We start from the raw sequence: 27836 nt of genomic DNA, 5'->3' as shown, positions 1-27836 counted from the left end.
CTTGTATGCTTTAAATCATCTCTAGATTACTTATAATACCTAATACATTATAAATGCTATATGCTTGTTTTGTTATACTGTACTGCTTAGGACATAAGAAAAAAGTCTGTACATGTACAGTCAAGATACAATTAAAAAATTTTTTTCTATCCGTAGTTGGTTGAACCCCTGGATGTGGAAGCCATGAATATAGAGGGCCAACTGTACTTAAAGGTAAGTATTTTTTTTTATCTGTTTCCTATCCTGTAGGTAGAAGAAAGTTCATTCTTCAAGCAAACTATGTGGCTGTATAAGTCTTCTGGTCCAGTCTGCTGACTACTTGCACTACTGCTGGGTCATGAAGAAGCCAAAGGCCAGATATTTTCCTCTCCTAGGTTCAGAATACACTCGTTTAAAACACAGAAAGAAAAATAAATAACAGTTGAGAAAATAAATATCTATCCTTAAGATTTTTTTTTTTTTTTTTTTTAGACGGAGTCTAGCTCTGTCACTCAGGCTGGAGTACAGTGGCATGATCTCGACTCACTGCAACTTCCACCTCCCTGGTTTAAGGGATTCTCCTGCCTCAGCCTCCCAAGCAGCTGGGACTCCAGGCACCCGCCACCATACCGGGCTAATTTTCTGTATTTTTAGTAAAGACAGGATTTCACCATGTTGGCCAGTCTGGTGACCTCCTGACCTCAATAGAACTCCTGACCTCATATGATCCGCCCCCTTGGCCTCCCAAAGTGCTGGGATTATAGGCATGAGCCACCACACCTGGCCTATCCTTAAGATTTTTAAGCTTCTCAGAAATGCCTATCTTCCTAGCATCATGGAACCTATGGCAAACAAAGTGTTTAATTAGGAAAGAAACAGACAAAAGCCTGTTTCCTACTAGAACTGGGATCATCCTCATAACTCGTGTCTTCACTCTTACTGCTTATTTCCTGCTCATTGTAGACCTTAGACAATTCCTGCCATTTTCTCCCCTCATTACTTTTTTTGTGTTAAATAAGTTTGTTAGATAATGGCAATCTAGACATTTTATCTAGCAGAAACTCCTTCTCCAAGGAGACATCCTGGGACAATGATGGAACAGGAAGAGTTCTCTCATAAGTCTTTGGCAAGTGGATAATACAAGGGAAGTTGGGACAAAACTCCAATACCACAGAGCTCCACATTTGGGCAGAGATTAGAACACAGATGACTTTAACCTTCAGGGGTGTCTAAAGAAAAATTTCAGAACCTGACTTTGAAGTCAGATTGGCTTTGATTAGGTCTTGCATGTAGGGTGGACTTTAAAAGGAAGACAGAGGAATTCAGTGTTGAAGCTCTAAGCTTACAAGATTTCTTTAATAAACAGGACAGAATAAAATCAGTTCTCATTCCAGCAATTTCAAGAGGCTTAACAGTTCAGTCAAGGCCCTGACCTGGACCATAAGGTGCTCATCCCATTCCCATCTGGGTTTCAGCACACCAAGCCCAATTATCATCAGGATTTTCTGTATGAAGCTGCAAATATTCTCAGATGGGAGTAAATCTAGGGCAGATTTTTATAAGATTTTTAAAGGCGAGAGTTTTCAACTAAATTTTGCCAGTGAAGTAAAAGAACGGCAAGTGGTCCATTCTTCTAATGCCAGTAATTCTGATACTTGGCAGCTTTGAGTGAGACATACTCAGAATGTGGAAATCTAGTTGTTTATAAGAAACTGCTCTAATTTAATAACTAAAACTTACTGTGTTTTTTTTTTTTTTGAGATGGAGTCTGAGGCGAGAGGACTGCTTGAGCCCAGGAGTTTGAGACCAGCCTAGGCAATACAGTGAAATGCCATCTCTTAAAAAAGAATAGCCAGGCATGGCAGCACATGACCGTGATCCTAGCTATACATGAGACTGAGGTGGGAAGATTGTTTGAACCCAAGAGGTCATGGCTACAGCGAGCCATGATGTTGCCACTGCACTCCAGCCTGGGCAACAGAGTGAGACTGTCTCAAAAAAGACAAAAAGGCCAGGCATAGTGACTCAAACCTGTAATCCCAGCACTGTGGGAGGCTGGGGTGGGCGGATCACTAGCCCAGGACTTTAAGACCAGCCTGGCCAACATGGCAAAACCCTGTCTCTATTAAAATACAAAAATTATCTGGGTATGGTGGTGCATGCCTGTAATCTCAGCTACTCAGGAGGCTGAAGTAGGGGCATCACCTGAACCTGGGAGGCGGAGGTTGCAGGGAGCTGAGATTGCACCACTGCACTCCAGCCTGGGAGACAGAGCAAGACTCCAACTCAAAAAAAAAAAAAAAAGGACAAATAAATACTTAAGAGGACAACAATTCAGATCATAGATACTACTGTAATAAGTACATTAAAATTTTTGAATTTCATAGGAGATGGGACATAAAGGGTTCTGTGCTATCAAAATAAGTATATTATAACAGTTTTCCAGTTCATGCAAGCCAAGTGTCTTGAGAAATGGCTGCTTATTCTAACTTACACAAAGTTTATGTGCTAGCAGAGGCTATGCTGAATCCCTGATGTGAGATAGCAAATTGATTTTCCAGGATCACCATCAACACTATCCTCCGGAACTCAATCCAACCTGAAACACCTAAATCAGTCACTTTTTGCTCCCCCAGGCTGATAACCAAGTTCTAGAGGACTTACACAACCCTTCTACATCTTGTTTTCCTTTTAATGTTTCATGCCACAATGTTAGAACTTGGCCCTCATACTTTGTAGCTGACCTCTTTCTCAAATGCCCTTATCAATATCTTCCTCTAATTAGAGCTACTATTTATTATTATATATACACGAATATTTACAAATACATATACACCAAAGTCCTGTTTACAGTTATAAACTATAGCTACTAATACTTCTACCAAATGCTAAACACTGTGCACTCTCATTTAATCATCAAATTCAGAATCAAGTACAATTATTACCCCAACTATGCAGATATAAAAACTGAGATGTAGAGACAGCAAATGGATACCTAAGGCCATAAAGCAAATAATCAAAATAGACATTTGAATCAGCTGATAATCACCATACTGGTTTTATGTCCCTTCCTTTCCCAAAAGTTGGCGCAGCCCGGCACAGTGGCGCATATGCCTGTAGTCCCAGCTACTCAGGAGGCTGAGGTGGGAGGATCACTTGAGGACAGGAGTTTGAGGCTGCAATGTGCCATGATCACACCTGTGAATAGCCACTGCACTCCAGCCTGGGCAACAGAGCGAGGCCCTGTTTCCTAAAAAAAAAAAAGGTGGCACTTACCAATGGCCTCACTAATCAAAGTCAACTCTGTTCACAGGCTTTTAGGTCTCCCAGCATTTAACTCCCTTGCCTTAAGAGCTTCAGTTGTACTTACTAGCAAGTAAACCCAAAGGTTCTTGCTTTTACAAGCCAGTCTATATTTAACCTAAAGTCTTCAAGAAATAAAACCTTTTCATTCATCTTTTCCAAGGAATCTTCCCAGAGGAGTAACATCTGACTAAAAACAAAACCAAAATCTACCAAGTTCTGATGTCCATTAATGCTACTTCAGGAAAATAATCACAGCTACATTTACTGAGTATTCACTGCATCCAGACCCAGGTTCTAAGGGCTTTAAACATATTAACTATTTGGGTCCTCACAGCAATCCTATGAAGGTAATAAGCTTCACAGTAGCCAGGTAATTCGGTAATTACTTCAAATATTATCTATAAGAACAACTAGGATTGGAACTTAGGCAGCCAGGCTCTAGAGCTCAGGGTTATAACACTACACCATGATGCCCCCTCCATTTCTATTTTTACTACCACCTAGTTTTAGTGCCATAAATTATGAATGATATGAAAGAATACAATCCATGGTCTTTTTCTTAATTTTACCATTTAATTAAGAAAATTTTTCTTTAGGAAAATATTAGGAAGATGACAGTGATAACATAGCAATTTTACTGAGTGGAATACATATGGTAGTAACACGTAGGTAACCTCAGGACACTTAACTTTCAAGGGAAAGTATGGTAGGGAAATAATCTTTCCTAAAGCTATCCGGGCAATCATAAAACAATCCTATACAACTGCTTAATAGTGTACCTTATGCAATTACTTTACTACATTTCTTCCAAATAATTTCATTTGTTTTCAACCTGCCTCTTTCCTTGGCCTATATGTTCCTGGCAGGTTAAAGAGGTGACTAAACGTTCTCCTTTACAAACTGTTTAAGAGCAGAGTTTAGTGTTCTGTAAGCAACTGATACTCTGTGAACATCAGAAGGCAAATGTGAAAACAAAAGCACTACACAATTATTACAATTACTATGACATGGCAACTCACAGGTTGTTTTGAAATCATAAGTAACATGCAAAAGAATAAATGCTTTTTATAAAAGACATGAACAAGATCAGAGACTGAGGAAATGTATTCATGCTCAAGAAGCACTGACCCACGCACAGTGTCCACATGCACTGATGTCACTTGGACTGTGAAGCTGATTTTGGTCCCTCCACCACCCTCAATCTGTAAAAGGCACCCCTGAAAGGGAGTCAGCACCTGCCAGTCCTGGTCACCAGCACTGCCACCTTCGACCTTTTGCTACAGAAACACAGCCACAATGATTGGTGAGGGGGCTTTCTGTCTCTGGCAAAGCTAGCAACAAATTAAGGCTACTCCTGAACTAGGCTAATTCTGATTTATTTTACTAATAAGATTTTTAAAACTGTACTACTTTGTTTATTCATAAAATAAACTGGCACCCCCAATAAAGACTTTTTTTTTTTTTTTTTTACATGCTTAAGGCTTCACTTTTCACCTAATCAGTACTGATCATGCCACAGAAGATACACTTTAAAAGAATGTTTACACATAAAAAAGGACTGCACACCTGGATAGCCTCCTGAGACCCAACATCTCACTGTCATGAGTGTTCCTGGGAAAGCAGAAACAAACATTACATGTAAAGAGAAACAAAACAAGCAACATTGGAGGGTCATGTATAAACCATGCGTGGTTGAGGAAAAAGAAAATTATTCAGTCCAAAGTATCAAAGATAATATTTGAAACATTTCAACAAGGAAGACAGAAGGTGGTGGAAAGAAGGCACCCTCAGAATGAAGAGAATTCAATTTTTTTTACATTATTTGGTATTTAAAGAAATGGCAAAGGCAGAATCATACACAGCCCTTAGAAGTCAAGTTAAGTGTTACTTGGAAAACTTAGCCGTGACTTCTGTGGCCAAGATTAGCTTAATCTTCTAGGCTGCCATCTGCCTGACTGCTGAAGAAATCTCTTATGACCAAAACCTCTCAACATAACCTTTATCGTGTTATTTCCTTTTTCACAGTCCAAAGTAGAAGACTTAATTCTTTTAATCTTTTAACGTCCACTCATGTCTACATTTGAAACCCAGCTTCTTTTATTATTTTAGTGGATGATTTATACTCTTAATTTGTGCTTTTCACTTCATTTGTATAAAACACTTTCTAAGAAATCTGATCATAAACAGACTTTGTCTGAAGTGAGATTTTTTATTTTAAGAATATAAAGCTTAATGGTTTTTTATAGGAGGTTTTAGGGGAAACATTTTTCTGTTTTTTGAGATGGAGTTTTAATCTTGTCACCCAGGCTGGTGTGCAATGGTGCAATCTTGTCTCACTGCAACCTCCGCTTCCCAGATAAGCGATTCTCCCGCCTCAGCCTCCCAAGTAACTGGGATTACAGGTGCACGCCACCACATCTGGCTATTTTTTTTTTTTTTTTTTTTTTTTTTTGTATTTTTAGTAGAGATGGGGTTTCACCACATTGTCCAGGCTGGTCTTGAACTCCTGACCTTAGGTGATTCAACCGCCTCGGCCTCCCAAAGTGTTGGGATTACAGGCGTGTGCCACTATGCCGGGCCAAAAATTTTCTTTTAATCTATTTGGGTGTCCCACAAACAGCTAGCCACAGAGATATATAATTTTGAGGATCTGGCCTGGGCTAATGCTTCGTTGGAACTGTTTTCTTAAGGCTCAACTAATTCAAGATCTCTCTGTTCATCCAGTGTTGGCACTAATTGTACCATCACTTTTGCCTCCATTACCTTCTTTTGCCTGAGAAGTTTTTATCTTTGACAGGTGACTGATCTGGAAAACACAGGTGATGCTGTAGTAGAGTTACATAATTACACTCAAAGTTGTTCTTGATTTGATGTCTTTGATCTGGTTTCACACCTTTCCTCCGTTGTCCCTGGTATAACAAGGAATTAAGAACTTGGAAGGATGAAATTCATAGGCCAGTAATGGAGGAAACTCACATCTCAGGGTACACCAATCAATTTGATTAACATGGCAAAGCTTAAAAAATCATCCAAAATGCTATCTATAAGAAGGAAAGACAGGACAGCTTCTCTTTTTTTGAACCACTTCTTAAATTCTTCTGATCTTAGTAGATCTTTTAATGCATGTACAGACTGTGCCAACAGTTACCAAAGACTTCATTCAACTTTGAATCTTCATTCAACTAAGCCAAGCCTGGCTATTAGTGATTAGCTTATTCCTTATTTAAGGTATCTTCCTTGGACTGACTGTTGCTGCAAAGACGGTGAGGCAGTCATGATTAAAGGACAATACAGTGTTCCACAATTATCAGGCGAGAGAAACTCTGTGTGGGAGGTGTAGACAGAAGAGATAATTTTGCACAATTCCTTATAGGATCTCATCTTCAGAATCTCACAATAAGATTCCCTTCCACAAAACCCATGAGAAGGAGAAAAGGTTAGGGAAGTTGAGAGAAAGGTTAGAAAGGGGGAAAAAAAAAACCCAAAAATCTAGCTCAGCTTTTTATGAGCTATAGGAAGTTATGATTTGTTATCTTACAATCTGACATTCTTAAAATGGCAAACAACAATGAGGTAAACAAGGATAAATAAAGGGATAGGAGCAATGGCTTACCTCACTGCAGTGGTAGTATCAAACTTCTCCTTACCTTTACTAATTCAAACTGCGTCTTTGTAATTTGCCATGTAGAAATTACCCAAGTCAGATTTAAGTGGCATTCTTAAAATGCCTCATTAAAAATAATAACCCGGACAGCAAAAAGAATAACACATGTTGCCAAGCTACATATGTAGTAGGCATTTTTATTTGAGTCATCTAAAAGTAACATGGCACTCGAACCAAAAAAAGGTAATCATCCAATTGCAAATGATTTTTAAAAGATAACACGTTACAATATATTTAAAACTTACAACTTGATAGCTTAAAAAAAAACTATTTTCTTCATTTATATAAAACAAAACAAACAGGAACTGAGATGTCCCCAGTTAAACGAAGAGTATATACCTTTTTCTTTTGGCACTACCAGTATCAGAGGTGGCTGAAGATATCATGCTGTCTCCATCTTCAATCTCGTCTCTCCTGGCAAGCTCTTTCTTCTTTGCCTAAAACAGAGCAGATCTCAGGAGTCAAGCTCACTCTGCCAAACACTCCTCTGAATATATGAATTTTAAAGAGCTAGACATACCAGATTCAGAAAAATACAATCACATGCAGGATGTACAAAATGAAAGAGCCATTAAACATTTTCAATAACCACTTTTAACAAAAGCCTGCATGACAAAAAGAGTAGGTTAAAAAATGCATCTACAGAGTTGAGGAGTCAGTGCCAGCCACAGCATTTAAGACTACAATGAGTGCTGACTGGTTAAAAGCACTGAGGCAAGCTGTAGGAGCATCCTGCTCTGGTTGCCCTATTTAAGTAAAACCAACTCAAAGAGGGCCTTTGGTACTCCTGACTTCTAAGGGGCAGTGTGGCTAAGAATAAAGTTTAATGCAAGAAGTAAAAGATCTACTTTTCAACACACACGTTTTAAAAGACCTTCTGCCAGAGCTCAAAGTAAAAGCACAGCAGGCTTAGGGAATGTACAGAGTACTAAAAAGGTAATACATGAAAGTTAGCACTAAGGTTCACTGTTAATCACATAAAATGAAGATTCTACAGGTAACCTAAAAATGCCTTTGCTGCTTCCTTGTTCAGAGATTTGCCTTTCCAGAAAGATTCTACCAAAAATTGTCAGATAGACCCAATTTGTGTTTCCTATCTACCTTTTCATCTTAAAACTCCTAGATGAACAATGACCTGAGATGTCCTTTCAAGGGGTTCTCAGAGAGGATCTGATAAATTCATAGACAATATACAAAGATTAATAATTAGCTTTCAGCTGTCCTTTCTCATAGGACCAGCCCTACTTTAACAGGGACAAAATCTGGAACCAAAGGAATAAAATCCAAATGATGGAATATCATTCATGATTGGAGGGTGACTTCACGAGAATCCAAAAATTACTGCACAAGGACCAGTCCCTGCTTCCTCCAATCACAAAGCTAACCCCATCTAAACTATTATTTCTACTCTATATGGCCATGACAACTCCAAAAATATATTCAGGCCAGGCATATTGGCTCTTTAATACCAGCACTTTGGGAAGCTGAGGCAAGCAGATCACAAAGTCAGGAGTTCAAGACCTGCCTGGCCAACATGGTGAAACCCTATCTCTACTAAAAACACAAAAAATTAGCTGGGCATGGTGGCATGCGCCTGTAATCCCAGTTACTCAGGAGTCTAAGGCAGGAGACTTGCTTGAACCAGGGAGGAGGGTATAAAATACACATATATGTGTATATATATATTTTTGAGACAGGGTCTCACTCAATTGCCCAAGCTGGAGCACAATGGCACAATCTCAGCTCACTGCAACCTCCACCTCCCAGGCTCAAGAAATCCTCCCACCATAGTCTCCTGAGTAGCTGGGACTACAGGCATGTGCCACCAGGACCGGTTACTTTTTGCAGTTTTTGCAGAGATGGGAGTCTTGCTATGTTTCCCAGGTTGGTCTTGAACTCCTGAGCTCAAGTGATTCTCCAGCCTTGGCCGCCTAAAGTGCTGGGATTACAGGTGTGAGCCACTGCACCCGGCCAAACAATGTGATATTGCTAATGGTGGGGGGGATCACACATCTTACTAGAACACATTCAAAACATGCAAAATTATTTTAATCATATATACAACAAACTCAGCAAAAATAATAAATCACACCTGCATAACTTGCTGCAATTTTAGAACTCGCTTGTAGATGGCTGAATTGGGCACATTATAGCGTTTGGCATTTTCAAACATTAAATTCAGATCACACTCCAAATGATCTAAAGTTTCATATTCTTGATTCTTCAGCTTTGTTCTGTGAAAGACAAAGAAACTGCTAGAATTTTCCATCATAAAAATTACAAAACATTCTTCCTGAAAGTCAATGCAAAATCTCTACAAGGACTAGATGGTATCTTTACTAGTAATACTGATTAGGAACTTAAAAATGACTTGAGATATAAAGGAGGCAAAAGCACCATTACATTAAGGCAGTATGACAGTTTACTTGAAAATCCAAAAGAATAAATTAAAACGCTGTAAGAAATAATAAGAGGACCTAGTAAAGTGGTTAATTACAAAGAAAATATTCTACTTGGAAAAACCCTAATGGAAAAATCCTGGTAATGGTTAATAAGTGAACCTTAGGAAGGGATGAAAATGAGGGAAGTTTTAAGTGACCTGAAAGAAGAATCATGGTGATCTAAACATTTCTGAAAACAGAAGACCATTCTAGTTCATAAGGGTTAAAGAGACAGTACTGACAGTGCAAAGAAATATTTATAAGCAGTAAAGAGTGGTCTTATGATGGTAAAAGAGAGATAAATATGTCAGACTCCATTCACTTCTATTTTTCCAATATAAACACATAACAAATATGACATTTTAAAGTTGGGATTTTTACTTAAAAGTCTTAAGAATTCAAGTATCTCCCTTAGACACTATTATTTATGTCAATGATCATAAAGCCCTTATGTACTTTATACAAAGTACAGTCACTATTTGCTCTAACAGTATACGGATGTAGACAGGATAGACTTTCAATCTTTTCATTATAGCATTTGCATGTTAACCATCAAAATCACTAAGATAGCAACAATATGTATAAACAGCTTCAGAGAATAAATGAATTTTCTCTTAGGATGGCATCTGCATGTAAAGTTTTATCCAAAATTTACCGAAATCATATTCAGATTCTGTGTTGTGCTCCAACAGAGGAATCTTAGAGAACATCTCTGTGAAGAAGCAAACAACAACTAAGTACAAATTCAGCTCTCAGTACCAGGTTGTATAGCTAGTACCTAGAGTTTAAATTACAGCCTCAGACTTATTCCTGCCAACTCAAAGGGTGGAGTGCTAGATGTCTCAACACCCTCAAATAGACAGAAAACCCAAACTTGCAAATGACAACAAATAGTAAACCTGCAGATATTTATGAGGTGACTATTAATCAAGGGTAGCAAGGAGAGGAAAAAGAAAAGAAAAACCATAGTGGGGACAAATCTCAGTACAGCAGAAGGCAGCATATGGAGCCCACAATATCTAGTTCTGCTTACTCTTCCATTTTTGTTGCTTTTGGGGAAACTCAAACTATATTCCTTCTGCCAATAGATCTTCCTAGGAGCACACTATACAATATTGTAGCCTCTAGCCATGTGTGGCTATTTAAATTAAAATTAAATAAAATTTAAAATCTAATTCCTTACTTGCACTAGCCACATTTCAAGTACTCAATAGCTACATATGACTAGTGTCTATCACATTGGAATATTGGTAATAAAACATTTTCATCATTGTGGAAAGTTCTGTTGAATAGCACTGACCCTAGACTTCCCTGTTGCTCTGTAGAGCACAATGGAAGGGATCCTAGGTACAGCAAGGCTCCTGTCAGGCCTCACTGGCTCACAGTCCTTGGAAGGCAGCAATATTAGACGTAATAGTTGACCCTTCAGAACTTAAGTGTGCTGGGCTTCAATAACTTCCCTATTCCTTACTCTCCCGTGTGCCACACACTTGCCATTATAAATCAGAAAGCAGAGGGGAGATACTACTGACTTAAAGCAAAGTTTGCATTAGAAAATTTCAATTTGGAAGAAGGCTGTGTTGGCAGAGGACTGAGCTGGCTAAGGTTTTGTCTTCTTTTGAACTAAGCTATATAATAAGACTATTTAAATAACGAAAAAAAAAAAAAGGATGGAGAAAGGAAACCAAGAACAAAAATTGTTAAAAATTTTGAACGGAAACTTCTCAACATCTGCAAGAGTATCACCATCTTTTTCCAAGGCAAGGAATATAAAAGATGTATTTCTAGGCTATTTTCCAAATAAATGTCAGGCTTAATTTCTGTGTTATTTAATAAGACCAAATAAACTATTTTTCTGTATCCTACTTGCACCATAAATCCTACTGATCAAGACTGTGTGTGGTGACTCATGCCTGTAATCCCAGCACTTTGGGAGGTTGAGGTGGGCTGATTGCTTGAGGTCAGGAATTTGACACCTGCCTGGGCAACATGGCAGAACCCCATGTCTATTTAAAAAAAAAAAATTCTTACTGATCAAATGGTGAAAACAAAAGTTACAAAGGCAAAAGCATGAAACATACTTTGTTAGCCAGCTTTATTTTCTAGAATCCAGCAAGCACAAGAATTTTAACACCTACCATTTGGAAGCTTAATTATCTGCCATGAAGCCAACATACTGTTACTTAGCTAAGGTGGTTTTATCTGCTTCTTGACTCTATCTGGCTATTTTGTTATAAAGTATCATAGTTTATAATACTACTTCTTCCTTTTTGTTTTTGAGACAGGGTCTTACCCTGTTACCCAGTGGCATCATCGTGGCTCACTGCAACCTCCATCTCCTAGGTTCAAGCTATTCTCTGGCCTCAGACTCCCAAAGTGCTCGGATTAGAGGTGTAAGCCACCTCGCCTGGCCAACTTCTTTTTTTAGTTTATTTTTAATTTAAATAAACAAGAAGGCAGAGCAGAACCAAATAAACTCTGCTTTTCCGTTCTTTATACTAAAAAGTCTCAGAATTTTTATTGATTTCCTGAAAAAAATAAATATTTTTGAAAATTTGTAACATAAAAAAGGAGCTTGGAATGTTTAGGTAGTATGAAGATTCACAAAGAATAGGCCGGGAGCGGTGGCTCACGCCTGTGATGCTAGCACTTTGCAAGGCCGAGTCGGGTGGATCACGAGGTCAAGAGATAAAAGACCATCTTGGCAAAATGGTGAAACACCGTCCAAAAATACAAAAATTAGCTAGGCATGGTGGTGGGTGCCTGTAATCCCAGCTACTCAGGAGGCTGAGGCAGGAGAATTGCTTGAACCCAGGAGGCAGAGGTTTCAGTGAGGCGAGATTGCACCACTGCATTCCAGCCTGGCAACAACAAAGCTGAACTCCATCTCAAAACAAAAACAAAAACAAAAACAAAAAAAGTTTCACAACAAATGATTAAAGGATGGAATGCAAACCAAGTGATTTTGAACACATTCATTTGATTCCAACCTAAGACTGTTGGTTAACTTTTTTTGAAGATATTTATTTTTTTGAATGTTTTGAATTTTTGTAATTGTTAACATTAGGTCAGGATCTATTTAAAAATAAATTAAAAGTGGATGGGCATGTTGGCTCACGCCTGTAATCCTAACACTTTGAGAGGCCAAAGTAGGCAGATCAAGAGGTCAGGAGTTCAAGATCAGCCTGACCAATATGGTGAAACCCCATCTCTACTAAAAATACAAAAATTAGCCAGGCATGGTGGTGCACGTCTGTAGTCCCAGCTACTCAGGAAGCTAGACAGAAGAACTGCTTGAACCCAGGAAGTGGAGGTTGCAGTAAGCTAAGATTGCACCACTGCACTCAGAGCTACAGAGAGAGATCTGTCTCAAAAGAAAATAAGTGAATAAAATAAAATAAATTAAAAGCTCATGAATTTTGTGTCTGTCTGGAAAACAGGGTTTGATTTTCACAGATATAGAGAGTCCAACACATTATCATATAGAGTCCAAAAATGTACTCCACGAGACTATGGATTTTTTTTTAGCTTTCACAGAAGAGATTTTAAAAGGCCAGGTGTGGTGGCTCATACCTATAATCCCAATATTTTGGGAGGCTGAGGTGAGAAAATTATTTGAGGCCAGAAATTCAAGACCTGGGCACCAAGCATGACTCAGTCTCTACAAAAACATTTTAAAAAATTAGCCAGGCATGGTGGCATGTTTCTGTGGTCCCAGCTACTTGGGTGGCTGAGGTAGAAGGATCCCTTGAGCCTAGAGGTTCGAGTTGAATATGCCAGCTTGCACCACAGAGCAGAGACCGTCTCTTTAAAAGAAAAAAGCAAATTTGATATTGGGAGGTCTGGATAGAAAATGGGCAATAAAGAAAAGGTTACTTTTCCCCTCCAATGTGAAAATTTTTGGTATAATACACAGAACATAAAATTTACCACCCTGATCTTTTTTTTTTTTTTTTTTAAAGAGATGAAGTCTCACTCCGTCACCCAAGGAGGAGTGCAGTGGCATGATCCAGGCTCACTGCAACCTCCACCTCCCGGGTTCAAGTAATTCTCCTACCTCAGCCTCCCAAGTAGCTGGAATCACAGGCTTCCCCCATCACATCCAGCTAACTTTCGTATTTTTGGTAGAGTTGGAGTTTTACAATGTTGGTCAGGCTAATCTCAAATTCCTGACCTCAAGTGATGCATCCACCTCGGCCACCCAAAGTACTAGGATTATAGGTGTGAGCTACTGCACCTAGCCTACCTTGACCTTTTAAGGTGCACAGTTCAGTAGTATAAAATACATCCATAAAGCTGTGTAATTCACATGACCACCCATCTCTAGAACTCTTTACATTTTGTAAGACTGATACTCTATACCCATTAAACAGTAACTTCCTGTTTCCTTATTCCCCTAGTCCCTGGCAATTACCATTCTACTTTCTGTCTCTGATTTTTTTTTTTCAAATGTTCTGGATCAGTGTCTATGTCTCTATGACTCTGACCATACCTACACTCATATCAATAGACTCATACAGTATTTGTCTTTTGTGACGGGGTTACTTCACTTAGCATAATGTCCTCAAGCTTCATTCATGCTATATAGCATATCAAAATTTCTTTTAAAGGTTGAATAATATTCCACTGTATGGACATACCATTTTGCTTATCCATTCATCTCCTGATGGATACTTCAATTACTTCCACGGTTTAGCTATTGTGAACGCTGCTGCTGTGAACACAGGTTTACAGATACCTCTTTGAGACCCTGCTTTGATTTCTTTCGAGTATATATGCAAAATGGAATTTCTTAATCACATGGTAATTCTGTTTTTTTTTTTTTTGAGGAACTGCCACACTGCTTTCCACAGTGACTATACCACTTCATATTCCCACTATCTGCAAAGAGGTTCCAATTTCTCCACATACTCACCAGTAATTATTTATTTATTTTTTAAAGTAACCTTCCTAACGAGTGTGAAGCAGTATCACAGAATAGTTTTGATCTGTATTTCCCTCATAACTAGTGATGCTGAGCATCTTTTCATGTGCTTATTAGCCAGCTGTATATTTTTCTTTGGTGAAAGGTCCATTCAAGTCCTTTGCCCATTTCTGAATTGGTTTGTTTTTTGTGGCTGAGACTTCCTACTATTTTTAATGATACTACTGTGATTTAAGTGCTCTCTGGTAGAATTTCCAATGATCACTTTAACATTTTCTAAATAGAAAAAGAAAACAAGATGAATCATCTTTCTGGTATGGTTTTAGCTAATGAAATTTCCAGGAACTATCATCATTCTGGGGTTTCAACTATAGATATAGAACTTAAATACAAATTAATTGCCATAATTAAAATAATAACAGGTGTAAGCTGAAAGATGTTTGTAGTTTGCTCAGTTATAAGATAACATAATAATTAAGGCCAGGCTCAGTGGCTCACTCCTGTAATCCCAGCACTTTGGGAGGTCAAGGCATGTGGATCACGAGGTCAGGGGACTGAGACCTCCTGCCTGGTGACAGAGTGAGACTCTCTCTCAAAAAAAAAAAAAAAAAAGATCATGAACAGTCAAAATTTGAGGTTAAAAAAACCATTTTTACCTTTATTATCCTTATCCATTTTAGGAAGAAATACATATGTGCAGGCTCAACCATAAGAAAATAAAATTATACTGAAAAATGTAGAAGACATCTTACCGGATCTGTTGCAGTGATATGGGCATTTTAATTTGCTGGTAATAATCAGGGTATTTTTTCTTTGAGGGCAAATGGAAAAAAGGTTCAGCTATTAGCTGCCCTTGGTTATTCCGACAACTCCTAACTGTGTCATAAAGCTGATAAAAAGGATTTGAAACATCCATAAAGGAAGTGATGCTTTCTGCTTCTGACTCTCCCTCTTCATAACGTGCAGCTGGAAAGACAAAAAAAGTATTTATAAGGGGAAGAATGAAATGAAGAAAGAACCATACTTTAAAGTTCATTTAACAACCTTCTAGACTGAATTATATATATTTGAGACTTATTCTTATCATTTTTGAGACAAGGTCTGGCTCTGTCACCCAGGCTGGAGTGCAATGGCGCAAATCTTGGCTCACTGCGACCTCTGCCTCCAGGGCTCAATTTTCCTGCTTCAGTCTCCCGAGTAAGCTGAGACCACAGACGAACACCACCAGGCCTGGCTAATTTTTTGATTTTTTAGTAGAGATGGGGTTTCATCATGATGCCCAGGCCTATTTCAAGCTCCTGAGCTCAGGTGATCCACCACCCTCAGCCTCCTGAAGTGCTGGGATTACAGGTGTTAGCCACCAAGCCAGACCCTTTTAAAAAAAATTTTAAGATAAATAAAATAATTATTTGAAAAAAAAAAACAGTCTCTAAGGCTGGGCATGGTGGCTAACACCTGTAATCCCAGCACTTGTGGGAGGCCGAGGCAGGCGGATCACAAAGTCAGGAGGCGGGGACCAGCCTGGCCAACATGATGAAACCCCATCTCTACTAAAAATACAAAAATTAGCTCGGTGTGGTGGCGTGCACCTGTAATTCCAGCTACTCAGGAGGCTGAGGCACTCCTCTTTTTCATATGAGAAAACTGGGCAGGTGAGGTTAATTAATTGCACAAGTTCAGCCACCACATAAAGCAGTTAAAGGGGACTGGGAACCAGAGTCATGGAACTAGAAGCAGGTTAAGAATTTGAAACTAGTCTTTTCTGACTCTACTACCTCTGATCTCTCCCCTACAGAGCTTGGAGTTGGATTTACACCTAGATATATATTTTGTTGCTACTGTAAGCTGCATCTTTAAAAAAATTATCAACTGTAATCCTTACACAGCTTTTTTGATCCTTATACCTTCACTGTTGTCATTGTAGGCTGGCTAGTACTATGACTAACAAAGCTAACAGCATTGCCCTGCTTCTACTGGTAAGGAAAATGCTGTTATCTTTTCTCAGTTAAAAATGAAGACACCTTTGGTGGGCATGGTGGCTCACATCTCTAATCCCGACAATTTGAGAGGTGGAGGTGGGTAGATGCCTGAGCTCAGGAGTTTGAGACCAGCATGGGCAACATGATGGAACCCTGTCTCTACCACAAATACAAAAAATTTGCTGGGTGTGTTGGCACATGCCTGTGGTGCCAGCTATGCCAGAGGTTGATGTGGAAAGACTGCTTAAGCCAGGGAGGTGAAGATGGCAGTCAGCTGAGATTGGGCCACTGCACTCCAGCCTGGGCAACACAGTGAGACCCAGTCTCAAGATAAATGGAGGCTGGGAGCAGTGGCTCATACTTGTAATCCCAGCTACTTGGGAGGCTGAGGCAGGAGAATCACTTGAATGGGAGGAGGAGGTTGCAGCAAACAGAGGTTGCAGCAAGCAGATACTGTGCCACTGCACTGCAGCCTGGGTGACAATAGCAAAACTCTGTCTCAAAAAAAAAAAAAAGATAGTCTGTATCAATCCCCCTTCTCTTACTAATTATCAGGTAATTTTTATCTTGAATGGAAACTGAAATAGTTATCAAATGCATCTGCTGAGTAAATCATATGATTTTACTCTTTTGTTACTGTGGTGAATTTACTTTTTTTTTTTTTTTTGAGACGGAGTTTCGCTCTTGTTACCCAGGCTGGAGTGCAATGGCACGATCTCGGCTCACCGCAACCTCCGCCTCCTGGGTTCACGCAATTCTCCTGCCTCAGCCTCTTGAGTAGCTGGGATTACAGGCATGTGCCACCATGCCCAGCTAATTTTTTGTATTTTTAGTAGAGACGGGGTTTCACCATGTTGACCAGGATGGTCTCAATCTCTTGACCTCGTGATCCACCCGCCTCGGCCTCCCAAAGTGCTGGGATTACAGGCTTGAGCCACCGCGCCCGGCCTCGGTGAATTTACTTTTTAAAAAAATTTTTATTTTTATTTTTTATTTTTAATGAAGCACTGTGGTTTGTATGAATTTACTTTTTTATCTTTTCTAATGCTAACCCCAACTGTGTCATTATATACTATCTTTTAAATACACTGCTAGACAGTGTGCTTATATTTTGTTCGGCTTTGATGTCTATGTTTCATTAGAATCACAGGTTATATTAGATTCATAGAATGAACTCGGGAGCTCTTTTTCTATTCTCTGCATTGAGTTTATACAAAATTCTATTCCTTAAATGTCTGGCCTGGTGTTTGAGACAGAGTCTCACTCTGTTGCCAAGGCTGGAGCGCAGTGGTACAATCATAGTTTAAGGTAAACTCAAACTCCTGGGCTCAAGCAGTCCTCCTGCCTCATCCTACCAAGTAGGTAGGACTACAGACACGCAACACACCACGCCCAGCTAATTTTTCTTTTTCTTTTTGTAGAGATGAGGTCTCACTATATTGCCCAGGCTGCTCTTGAACTCCTGGATTCAAGTGATCCTCCTGCCTCTGCCTCCCAAAGTGTTGGGATTACAGGCGTGAGCCAGCCTTTTTATTCGGGAATCCATTTTACACATTTGTCATTTTCTAGAATCTGTTCATCTAAATTTTAAAATTTATTTTCATAAAGTTATTCACACTATTTTTTAGGGGGGTATGGGGGACGAAGTCTCACCCTTGTTGCCCAGGTTGGAGTGCAATGGCACAATCTTGGCTCACAGAAACCTCCACCTCCCAGGTTCAAGCGATTCTCCTGTCTCAGCCTCCCAAGTAGCTGGAATTACAGGCATGCACCACCATGCCTGGCTAATTTTGTATTTTTTTCTTCTTTTTGAGACATAGTCTCGCTCTGTTGCCCAGGCTGTAGTGCAATAGCATGATCTTGGTTCACTGCAACCTCCGCCACCTGGGTTCAAGTGATTCTCCTGCCTCAGCCTCCCAAGTAGCTGGGATTACAGGTGTCCACCACCACATCCAGCTAATTTTTTACATCTTTAATAGAGACCGGGTTTCATCATGTTGGCCAGGCTGATCTTGAACTCTTGACCTCATGATCCGCCCACCTTGGGCTCCCAAAGTGCTGGGATTACAGGCATGAGCCACCATGTCCAGCCCCCTAATTTTGTATTTTTAGTAGAGACAGGGTTTCTCCATGTTGGTCAGGCTGGTCTCAAACTCCCAACCTCAGATGATCCACCTGCCTCAGCCTCCCAAAACGCTGGGATTACAGGAGTGAGCCACCGGGCCTGGCCTTATTCACACATTCTTTTTAAAAATTCTGTATGCTCTCCTCCCCACCAATATTGTTTATTTATGCCTTCTTGATAATCTCACCTCAGATTTGTTTAAGGGTTTTGACAGAATAACTTTTGACTTTATTGATCTTTCCTGTTAAAGGTTTCCTTTCTTTTCTTTTTATTTTTTTGAGACAGGGTTGGAGTGTAGTGGTAAGATTCTGACTCAATGCAGCCTCAACTTCCCAAGCTCAAGTGATCCTCCCATCTCAGCCTCTGGAGTAGCTGAGGCTACACATGGCTAATTTTAAAATTTTTCTTGTAGAATTAGCTGGGTATGGTGGCAATGTACCTGTGGTCCCAGCTACTTGGGAGGCTGAGGCGGAAGTATTGCTGGAGCCCAGTGGTGGAGGTTGCAGGGAGCCGAGATCAGACCACTGCACTCTAACCTGGGTGACAGAGTGCAACCCTGTCTCAAAAAAAAATTTTTTTTTTTTTGGTAGAGGCAGGGTCTTTCTATGTTGAGCAGACTGGTTTCAAACTTCGGGACTCAAGCGATGCTCCTGCCTCATACTCTAAAACTGCTGGGATAACAGGCACAAGCCAGTGCACCAGCCTGCATTGTTTTAAGCCACTAAGTTTGTGGTACTGTGTCAGCAGCAATAGGAACAAATACATACATGACGAAGTGTGTTCAAATCTCTATCTTCATTGGTTTTCTGTTTAGCTAGAGGGAAGAGGGCTCTTAGACTAAGGGTAGTGCTTTAAATTTCTCTGTAAAGTTTAATCTGCTTGTTTTACGAATTTTGAGCTCTTCCACAATTTATCTTGCTGAAGAAATTAACCTTCTACCACTATCGGGCAATCCTTTTTTTTTTTTTTTTTTTTTTTGAGACGGAGTTTCGCTCTTGTTGCCCAGGCTGGAGTGCAATGGCGCGATCTCGGCTCACCGCAACCTCCGCCTCCTGGGTTCCGGCAATTCTCCTGCCTCAGCCTCCTGAGTAGCTGGGATTACAGGCGTGCGCCACCATGCCCAGTTAATTTTTTGTATTTTGAGTAGAGACGGGGTTTCACCATGTTGACCAGGATGGTCTCGATCTCTTGATCTCGTGATCCACCCGCCTCAGCCTCCCAAAGTGCTGGGATTACAGGCTTGAGCCACCGCGCCCGGCTCGGGCAATCCTTTTTATTTGTGTAATGATCTTTGTTTGCAGGTCCATCTTCTTAAATGTCAATGTAGCTCCTCCAGTTATTATTTGCCTGGTGTATCTTTTAGTCATCCTTTTTTTCTTTTCTTTAAGACAAAAGCCCAAATTTATTATTTTTATTTAACTACACATGGCTAATTTCAATTTTTTTTAATTTATTTTTTGAGAAGGGTCTCACTCTGTTGCATAGGCTAGAGTGGAGTGGTGTAATCACAGCTCACCGCAGCCTCAACCTCCCTGGGCTCAGGATCCTCTCACCTCAGCTTCCCAAGTAGCTAGGACTACAGGCATGCATCAACACATACGAAAAAAAATTTTATTTTTTGTAGATACAGCATTTGGCCATGATGCCCAGGCTGGTCTTGAACTTTTGGGCTCAAGCCTCCTACCCAGGCTTCCCAAAGTGCTGGGAGTATGGGTCTGAGTCACTGCACCTGGCCTTATCCATCCTTTCAGATTCAACTTTCTTATGTTTTTATATTTAAGAAGTGTCTCTCGTAACCAGCCATATAACCTATTTTTTTTTTTTTTTTTTTTTTTTTTAGAGAGAGTCTGGCTCTGTTGCCCAGGCAAGAGTACAGTGGCGTGATCTCAGCTCACTGCAACCTCTGCTTCCTGGGATCAAGAGACTCTCCTGACTAAGCCAACCAAGTAACTTAAGACTATAGACATGCACCATCAGGCCTAGCCAATTTTTGTATTTTCAGTAGAGACAGGGTTTCACCATGTTGGCCAGGCTGGTCTTGAACTCCTGACCTCAAGTGATCCACCTGCCTCAGTCTCCCAAAGTGCTGGGATCACAGGTGTGAGCCAATGTGCCTGGCCATGTGTCACTTTTATAATCAGTAAAAAAGAAGGCTAACATAGCCGGGCGCGGTGGCTCAAGCCTGTAATCCCAGCACTTTGGGAGGCCGAGGCGGGTGGATCACGAGGTCGAGAGATCGAGACCATCCTGGTCAACATTCTGAAACCCCGTCTCTACTAAAAATACAAAAAATTAGCTGGGCATAGTGGCACATGCCTGTAATCCGAGCTACTCAGGAAGCTGAGGCAGGAGAATTGCCTGAACCCAGGAGGCGGAGGTTGCGGTGAGCCGAGATCGCGCCATTGCACTCCAGCCTGGGTAACGAGAGCAAAAACTCCGTCTCAAAAAAAAAAAAAAAAAAAAAGAAGGCTAACAACAAGATAATACTTTTTTCAATTTCTGATAAGACCAGGCCCAATTTAAATTTAAAAATACTTAATTCTGTAGATCAATGTGTCAAAAAGGTAAATTTGTAAGTAATGGTGTATAGTGATTATAAAACTTCTACAGAAGATTATACAACTGGAGAAATCTGTTGTATAACATTCAGTTGTAAAATTGACAGATATACCAGAATAATTTAGTGAAACAAATTTTATCTTTACACATAAAAAAAAAAACTATGGTAAAAGGGAAAATATTATATAAAACTTAAGAGAAAGACAATTACATCAAATATACCTCTACTACTGTCCTTTAGGATGTTATTTATTAACACATGGTGCTCTGTAACATTGATTTCTAATGCCTAATAATGCCCTTTCTTGGACTTGTTTAAATGACAATTTACCACACTGCTTTCTGATTATAACTTATAACTACCTTTAAATCATAAGTTCTAGCCAAGAAGAAATTAGAACCTACCGAAAATGTAAGCTAAAGGCCTGAAAATCTAGTATGAATGTGGATTTCTGAGATTTTCTGATGCTTTTACTAGTTCTCACTATCATTGTAGGTTTTAAATCAGGATCTCCTAGATTATCAATTACTTTTGCAGAAGTATAATTTACCCAAATATGAGTTTAAGACAAGATAAAGCATTAAGCGTTTGATAAGTCTGACAACCAGGGTACAATCTAATGCAACAAAATAGTATGTACCTCCCAAACCAGCAAACTCTAGGCTAGAAGAAAATCACTACAATTTCCTTTAGCCAGAAGGATCCACTGAGAAGGCATTTGACTACTGAAAACCTCATGCCTACCAGCTAAAGCAGCATCTTCTTCACTTTCTGAGCCATACTGAAGTGCCATCGTAATTGCTGATAAACGACCTCCTTGTACTGCTCTTTTATTACTACAAAAAAAAAAAAAAAAAAAAAAAGGCCATCAGAAGACAGGGAAGGATGTTATAATAATTAGGTTACTTTACAGGAAATAGGAACTGTTAACAATGTGTTAAGGTATAAGAAAAATAATTTCTATTCAACTGCCTTCTTAGTTTCTTCCTGTACTTAATGGTCCTCAAAATCAATCTTTAGCCAAGGAAACTTTTTTCCTCTTAGAAAAGAGGGAGTGGAAAATAAGGATTCAGTCACAGTTGCTGATAATTCTCTTCGAAGACATTAGTATTTTACAATACAAATTCAATTGTAACGCTAGACATGGTGGCTCATGCCTGTAATCTCAGCACTTTCGGAGGACAAGGCGGGTGGATCACCTGAGGTCAGGAGTTTAAGACTAGCCTGGCCAACACGTCGAAACCCCATCTCAAAAAAAAAAAAAAAAAAACCTGCAAAAAATACAAAAAATTAGCCAGGTGTGGTAGCAGGCACCTGTAATCCCAGCTATTCAGGAGGCTGAGGCAGGAGAATCACTTGAACCCACGAGGTGAAGGTTGCAGAGGTTATGTCACTGCACTCCGGCCTGGACAAAGACAGCAAAACTTCATCTCAAAAAAAAAAAAACCAAAAAAAAAAACCCACCCAAAACAAATTTTATTCTGAATTTAAAAAACCTAGGCCAGGCACGGTGACTCACGCTTATAATCTCAGCACTTTGGGAGGCCGAGGCAGGTGGATCACGAGGTCAAGAGATCGAGATCATCCTGATCACCACAGTGAAACTCCGTCTCTACTAAAAATACAAAAATTAGCTGGGCATTGTGGTGCACGCCTGTAGTCCCAGCTACTCGGGAGGCTGAGGCATGAGAACTGTGTGAACCCAGGAGGCAGAGGCCGCAGTGAGGCGAGATCGCACCACTGCACTCTAGCCTGGGTAACAAGAGCAAAACTCCGTCTCAAAAAAAAAAAAAGCCAACTATTAGTATTTAACTTCACATTTTATTGGTAACTAACATTAAACACTGCCTCACAAATGATGCTTAAGCATTATCTGAGAGGCGATGTATGGCTTACTTTAGTAACTCAACCTTTTTTATTTTGAGGCTGAGTTTCCCTCTGTTGCCCTGGCTGGAGTGCAGTGACATATCTCAGCTCACTGCAACCTCCGCCTCCAGGGTTCAAACAATTCTCCCACCTCCGCCTCCCAAGTAGTTGGGACTACAGGTGTCCACTACCACACCCATGGGGTTTCAACATGTTGGCCAGGCTGGTCTCGAACTCCTGACCTCAGGTGATCCCCCACTTCAGCCTCCCAACACTGCTGGGATTACATGTGTGAGCCACCAAGCCCGGCCTAGTAACTCAACCTTTTAAATAAACCATTTGACAACAAATTTTCATAACAACCCAACTATACCCAAAATATTCCTTCAAGATAGCCACTGGGAAAATATTAGTATGCATATCTTCATAAGCACAGGTCAGCTCTCAGACTAAACACTCTTTTTCTCACCGATAATACTTGCTAGTGGGATTTCTCTCTTCACCAAGGCTGCCTTTACTGTGTGAAGGACCTGTCAGTCTGGCTGCAGCCAAGTTTGTTGGAGTCCTATCCAGAGATAAGATAAAAAAGCTTAGAAACCTGGTAGCTATGTGTGGGTACACACACATAAACACACACACACATTTTCTTCTCATCTAAACAGAAATACTAAAATACTTCTGAACTTCTACTATGCAGCATATTCTGCTTCAGGCCCTGGGGACTCTGCAGGGAAAAACAGATCAGGGGTGGTCCTAGAGAGCTTCTGGTCACTGCAGTGACCAAAACACCTGGTACTGAAACAATGTTAAGGCTAGAGGAAAGCCTTGGAAGTAGTCACCCAACCTTCTCATTTCAGGTAGGGGGAAATACAATCCTAAAACTAAGACTACTTCAAGATCACAGTTCTAGTATAAGGAAAAGCCAGGATGAGACTGTGGATTTCCTGATAACTAGCTAAATAGCCTTACTGAAAAAATGAATATAAACTGATATTATATATAAATACTGTACTATTAAATACATATTTATTCTGTATATTAATGTATAATATATATTACATATATATTCATACTGTACAAAGCAATAAAAGTATATAGTGATGTTAAGTTTTTAAAAATGCTTACTTTTAAATAAAGCCCTTCAGCAACAATGAAGGGGCTGGCTAAGAGCTACTACTATCTTTGGAATCATCTTATCAACTGTATCATCTTGAAATGCAACAGCAACCATGTTTATGTTTATTGATTTAACTACCTAGAAAATTCAGCAAATATAAAGGCAGGGGGTTTTAGACATTTTATTTATTTATTTATTTATTTATTTATTTATTTATTTATTTAGACAGAGTCTTGCTCTGTCACCAGGCTGGAGTACAGTGATGCGATCTTGGCCCACAGTAACCTCTGCCTCCTGGGTTCAATCGATTCTCCTCTCTCAGCCTCCCAAGGAGCTGGGACTATAGGCATGCCCCGCCATGCCCAGCTAATTTTTCTATTTTTAGTAGAGACGGGGTTTCACCATGTTGGCCAGGTTGGTCTCAATCTCTTGACCTCGTGATCCGCCCATGTCAGCCTCCCAAAGTGCTGGGATTACAGGTGTGAGCCACCACGCCTGGCCTAGACATTTTCTTAAACTTACCTCATTCGAAGACTTGACTTAGCCATTTCATGATGTTCAATTTCAGCCTTTTTCATATAAAATATTTTTTTAATTGAATTTGCATCCTGTCAAGACGAAATTACTTGGCTTAAAAAAGGAACAGATAAAAGGACAGCTAAAATCCCCAACTCATGCTCTGGGCACCTTCTATGGCATTCTTTCCACTTGGAGCAAACTTTCATTCAATACCCACAAATCTGCATCATCTAACCTTTCTGCAAGCTTCCAAAATATCTATCTTCATAAAGCTGTCACTAACTAAATGTAAGTTAAAATGCCTCCTAGTTCTTTCATGATTAGTCAAGTAATATTAAGACAAAGATCTCATGGTATAATACAGTAATGCTCCATTGTCCATGGAAGATATAACAACACCCCCAGTAGATGCCTGAAACCTTGGACAGTACCAAACCTGGAACACATTTCAGTCTATGACTTCCAGCCATAAATTTAATAATTTTTCCATCTTAACTAAGCACTTTTCATGCACTGTGGCTATAACTTTTTGCAGTCTAAGGTGCAACAATAAAACTAGCATACTTCGGCCAGGAGCAGTGGCTCATGCCTGTAATCCCAGCACTTTGGGAGGCAGAAGCAGGTGGATCACGAGATCAGGAGTTCGAGACCAGCCTGGCCAACATGATGAAACCCCATCTCTACTAAAAATACAAGTATTAGCTAGGCATGGTGGCATGTGCATGTAATCCCAGTTACTTGGGAGCCTGAGGCAGGAGAATCACTTGAACCAGGGAGTCGGCAGTTGCGGTGAGTGGAAATTGTGCCACTGCACTCCAGCCTGGCAACAGAGCAACAGTCTGTCTCAAGAAAAACAACAAACAAACAAAAAAAACAGCCAACTTCTTTTTCCTTCTTTACAGTTTCATGAATAGCAGATTCATCTTTCTTTCTTTCTTTTTTTTTTTGGTGGAAACAGTCTTGCTATGCAGAACAGGCTGGTCTCAAACTCCTAGCCTCAAATGATCCTCCTGCCTTGGCCTCTCAAAGTGCTGGGATTACAGGCCTAAACACAGTGCCCAGCCAGGAGATTCATTCTTACTATAGAGCTTAGCAATCTCTGCATACTTTTTGTTTTTTCCTTTCTTAAGTCAAGAACTTTCACCTTTTCACTAAAAGGAATCACTTTGAAGCTTATTGAATTGCCAGCATCATAAGCCTTGTCCTTTGGTGCCATTATTAAGTTCAATAAGGTTACTTGAACACAAGCACTGTGATACCACAACAATCGATCTGATAACCAAGATGGCTACTTAGTGACTAATGGCAGGTGGCATATACAGCGTGAATAGGCTGAACAAAGGAATGATTCATGTCCCGCGTGAGACAGGATAGGACAGAGGTGGATGGCATGAGATTTCATCACAATACTCAGAATGGTGTGCAATTTAAACTTATGAACTGCTTATTTCTGGAATTTTCCATTTAATACATTTAATATTTTCTGACCTTAGAACCACAGAAAGCAAAACTGCAGATAAGGTGATGAACTATGGACAATGAACTCTACTTGTGTACACTGACCTAAAAATCAAAATAAAGATGCACTTTTAAGATTAAAGATTATATACATAAGTTTAGAATGAATGTACTTGCTTAAGTTTCTCTTTTCCTTAAAACTTAAGTTAGAAAAATTAATTAGACCCAAAAGTAAAATTCTCAAACAACTAGCACTGTACACTATCAAAATGTCCTATCCTGATATTCACTCGGAATTTCTTTTTTTCTTTTTGAGACAGAGTCTCACTCTGTCTCCCAGGCTGCAGTGCAGTGGTGTGATCTTGGCTCACTGCTACCTCTGCCTCAGGTGCAAGTGATTCTCCTGCCTCAGCCTCCCTAAGCAGTGTGGTGCATGTCACCACGTCCAGCTAATTTTTTATATTTTTGGTAGATGGGGTTTCACCATGTTGGCCAGATGGTCTCAGTCTCTTGACCTCATGATCCGCCCGCCTTCGGCCTCCCAAAGTGCTGGGATTAGAGGCGTGAGCCACCACGCCCTGCCCAGAATTTCTTAAAATATGAAAAATAAAAGTTATCATTAACTACCAACAGCAATTTTGAGTATTTGAGTCAGCATTCAGAAAATCTAAATGATTTAATTCCCAAAAGATTTTCTGAGCATCCTTTGGCAAATTCTCAATGATATATGATTAATTCAGTAAGTTTCTACAAGCAATTATTCATTACAGAACTATAAAACTTCTAAGACGGAATTTGCAGAGCAATGAAACAGTCATTTTACATTGTGTATTTTTATATACACAGACTGCTTTTTATATTTATAAAATTTATATGCTGGGAGTAAGTCAGCATTTAACTAAAAAATGGGTTCAAAACTAACCAGGTCTGGCATAAGGACAGAAATTCAGGTGAGTGGAACAGAACCAAGAATCTAGAAATAAACCCATACATCTGTGGTCAACTGATTTCTAACAAAGTTGCCAAGACAATTCAATGGAAAAAGAATAATCTTTCCAATATATGGCGCTGGGATAATATCTCATGTCAAAGAATGAATTTGGACTCCTACCTTACATGTACCTCACACATACTAAAATTAGTTCAAACTGGATCAAAGATCTAAACATGTTAAGAGCTAAACTATAAAATTCTCATAAGAAAGCACAGGTCTAAGTATTTGTGATTTTGCAGTAGTCAATGGTTTATTTGATACGATACCTAAGCATCAGCAACTAAGGAAAAAATAGATAAAGTGGACTTCATCAAAATTAAAAACTTCTGTGTCAACAGACAAAATCACAAAAGTCAAATGACAAGAGAATGAGAGAAAATATTTGCAAACCATTTATATGATAAGGGTATAATATCCAGAACATATAACTCTTACAACTCAACAACAAAAAGACAGGTAACACAATTTTAAAAATGGGCAAATGATCTGAACAGACATTTCTCCAAAAACATATGAATGACCTAAAAATCAAAATAAAGAATGAAATGAAAAGATGTTGAGCATCATTAATCATTAGGGAAATGTAAGTTAAAACCACAATGCACAACGCCATATCACTTCATACCCACTGAGATAGCTACAATAAGAACAAAAATAAAAATGAAAAACAAGTGTTGGTGAGGATATGGAGAAATGGCAACACCTGGATATTGCTGGTGGGAATGTAAATGGTATAGTTTGGAAAACAGTTTGGCAGTTCTTCAGAAAGTTAAATATACAGTTACCACATGACCCCGCAATATCATTCCTAGGTTTGAATCCAAGAGGAAAAAAAAAAAATGTATAATATATGTATTTATATGTCCACATAAAAATTTCTATGTGAACATTCACAACAGCATTA

The 27836-nt window shown here is 39.5% G+C and overlaps 1 protein-coding gene across 50 annotated transcripts in view; it reads right to left on the bottom strand.

Annotated features, from left to right (window-relative positions):
- PBRM1 (polybromo 1) overlaps nt 1-27836 on the bottom strand; it is a 152928-nt gene that overhangs the window by 83013 nt on the left and 42079 nt on the right. For 25 of the 50 annotated variants that reach the window (XM_074403739.1, XM_074403712.1, XM_074403726.1 and 22 more), the window contains 6 exons: nt 24484-24569; nt 23314-23409; nt 21723-21814; nt 15067-15280; nt 9042-9183; nt 7289-7386 (listed from right to left, as the gene is read on the bottom strand). In XM_074403739.1, coding sequence (XP_074259840.1) covers nt 7289-7386; nt 9042-9183; nt 15067-15280; nt 21723-21814; nt 23314-23409; nt 24484-24569 — 728 coding nt within the window. Of the gene's footprint in view, nt 1-4851; nt 4897-7288; nt 7387-9041; nt 9184-15066; nt 15281-21722; nt 21815-23313; nt 23410-24483; nt 24570-27836 lie in introns of all 50 variants that reach the window. The other 25 variants (XM_074403700.1, XM_039477145.2, XM_074403709.1 and 22 more) reach the window with 3 other exon arrangements.

Source organism: Saimiri boliviensis, chromosome 8 (genome assembly GCF_048565385.1).
Source record: "Saimiri boliviensis isolate mSaiBol1 chromosome 8, mSaiBol1.pri, whole genome shotgun sequence".
Taxonomy (NCBI): domain Eukaryota; kingdom Metazoa; phylum Chordata; class Mammalia; order Primates; family Cebidae; genus Saimiri; species Saimiri boliviensis.
The sequence above is the reverse complement of the archived record's forward strand: the minus strand, read 5'-3'. Positions and strand labels throughout refer to the sequence as shown.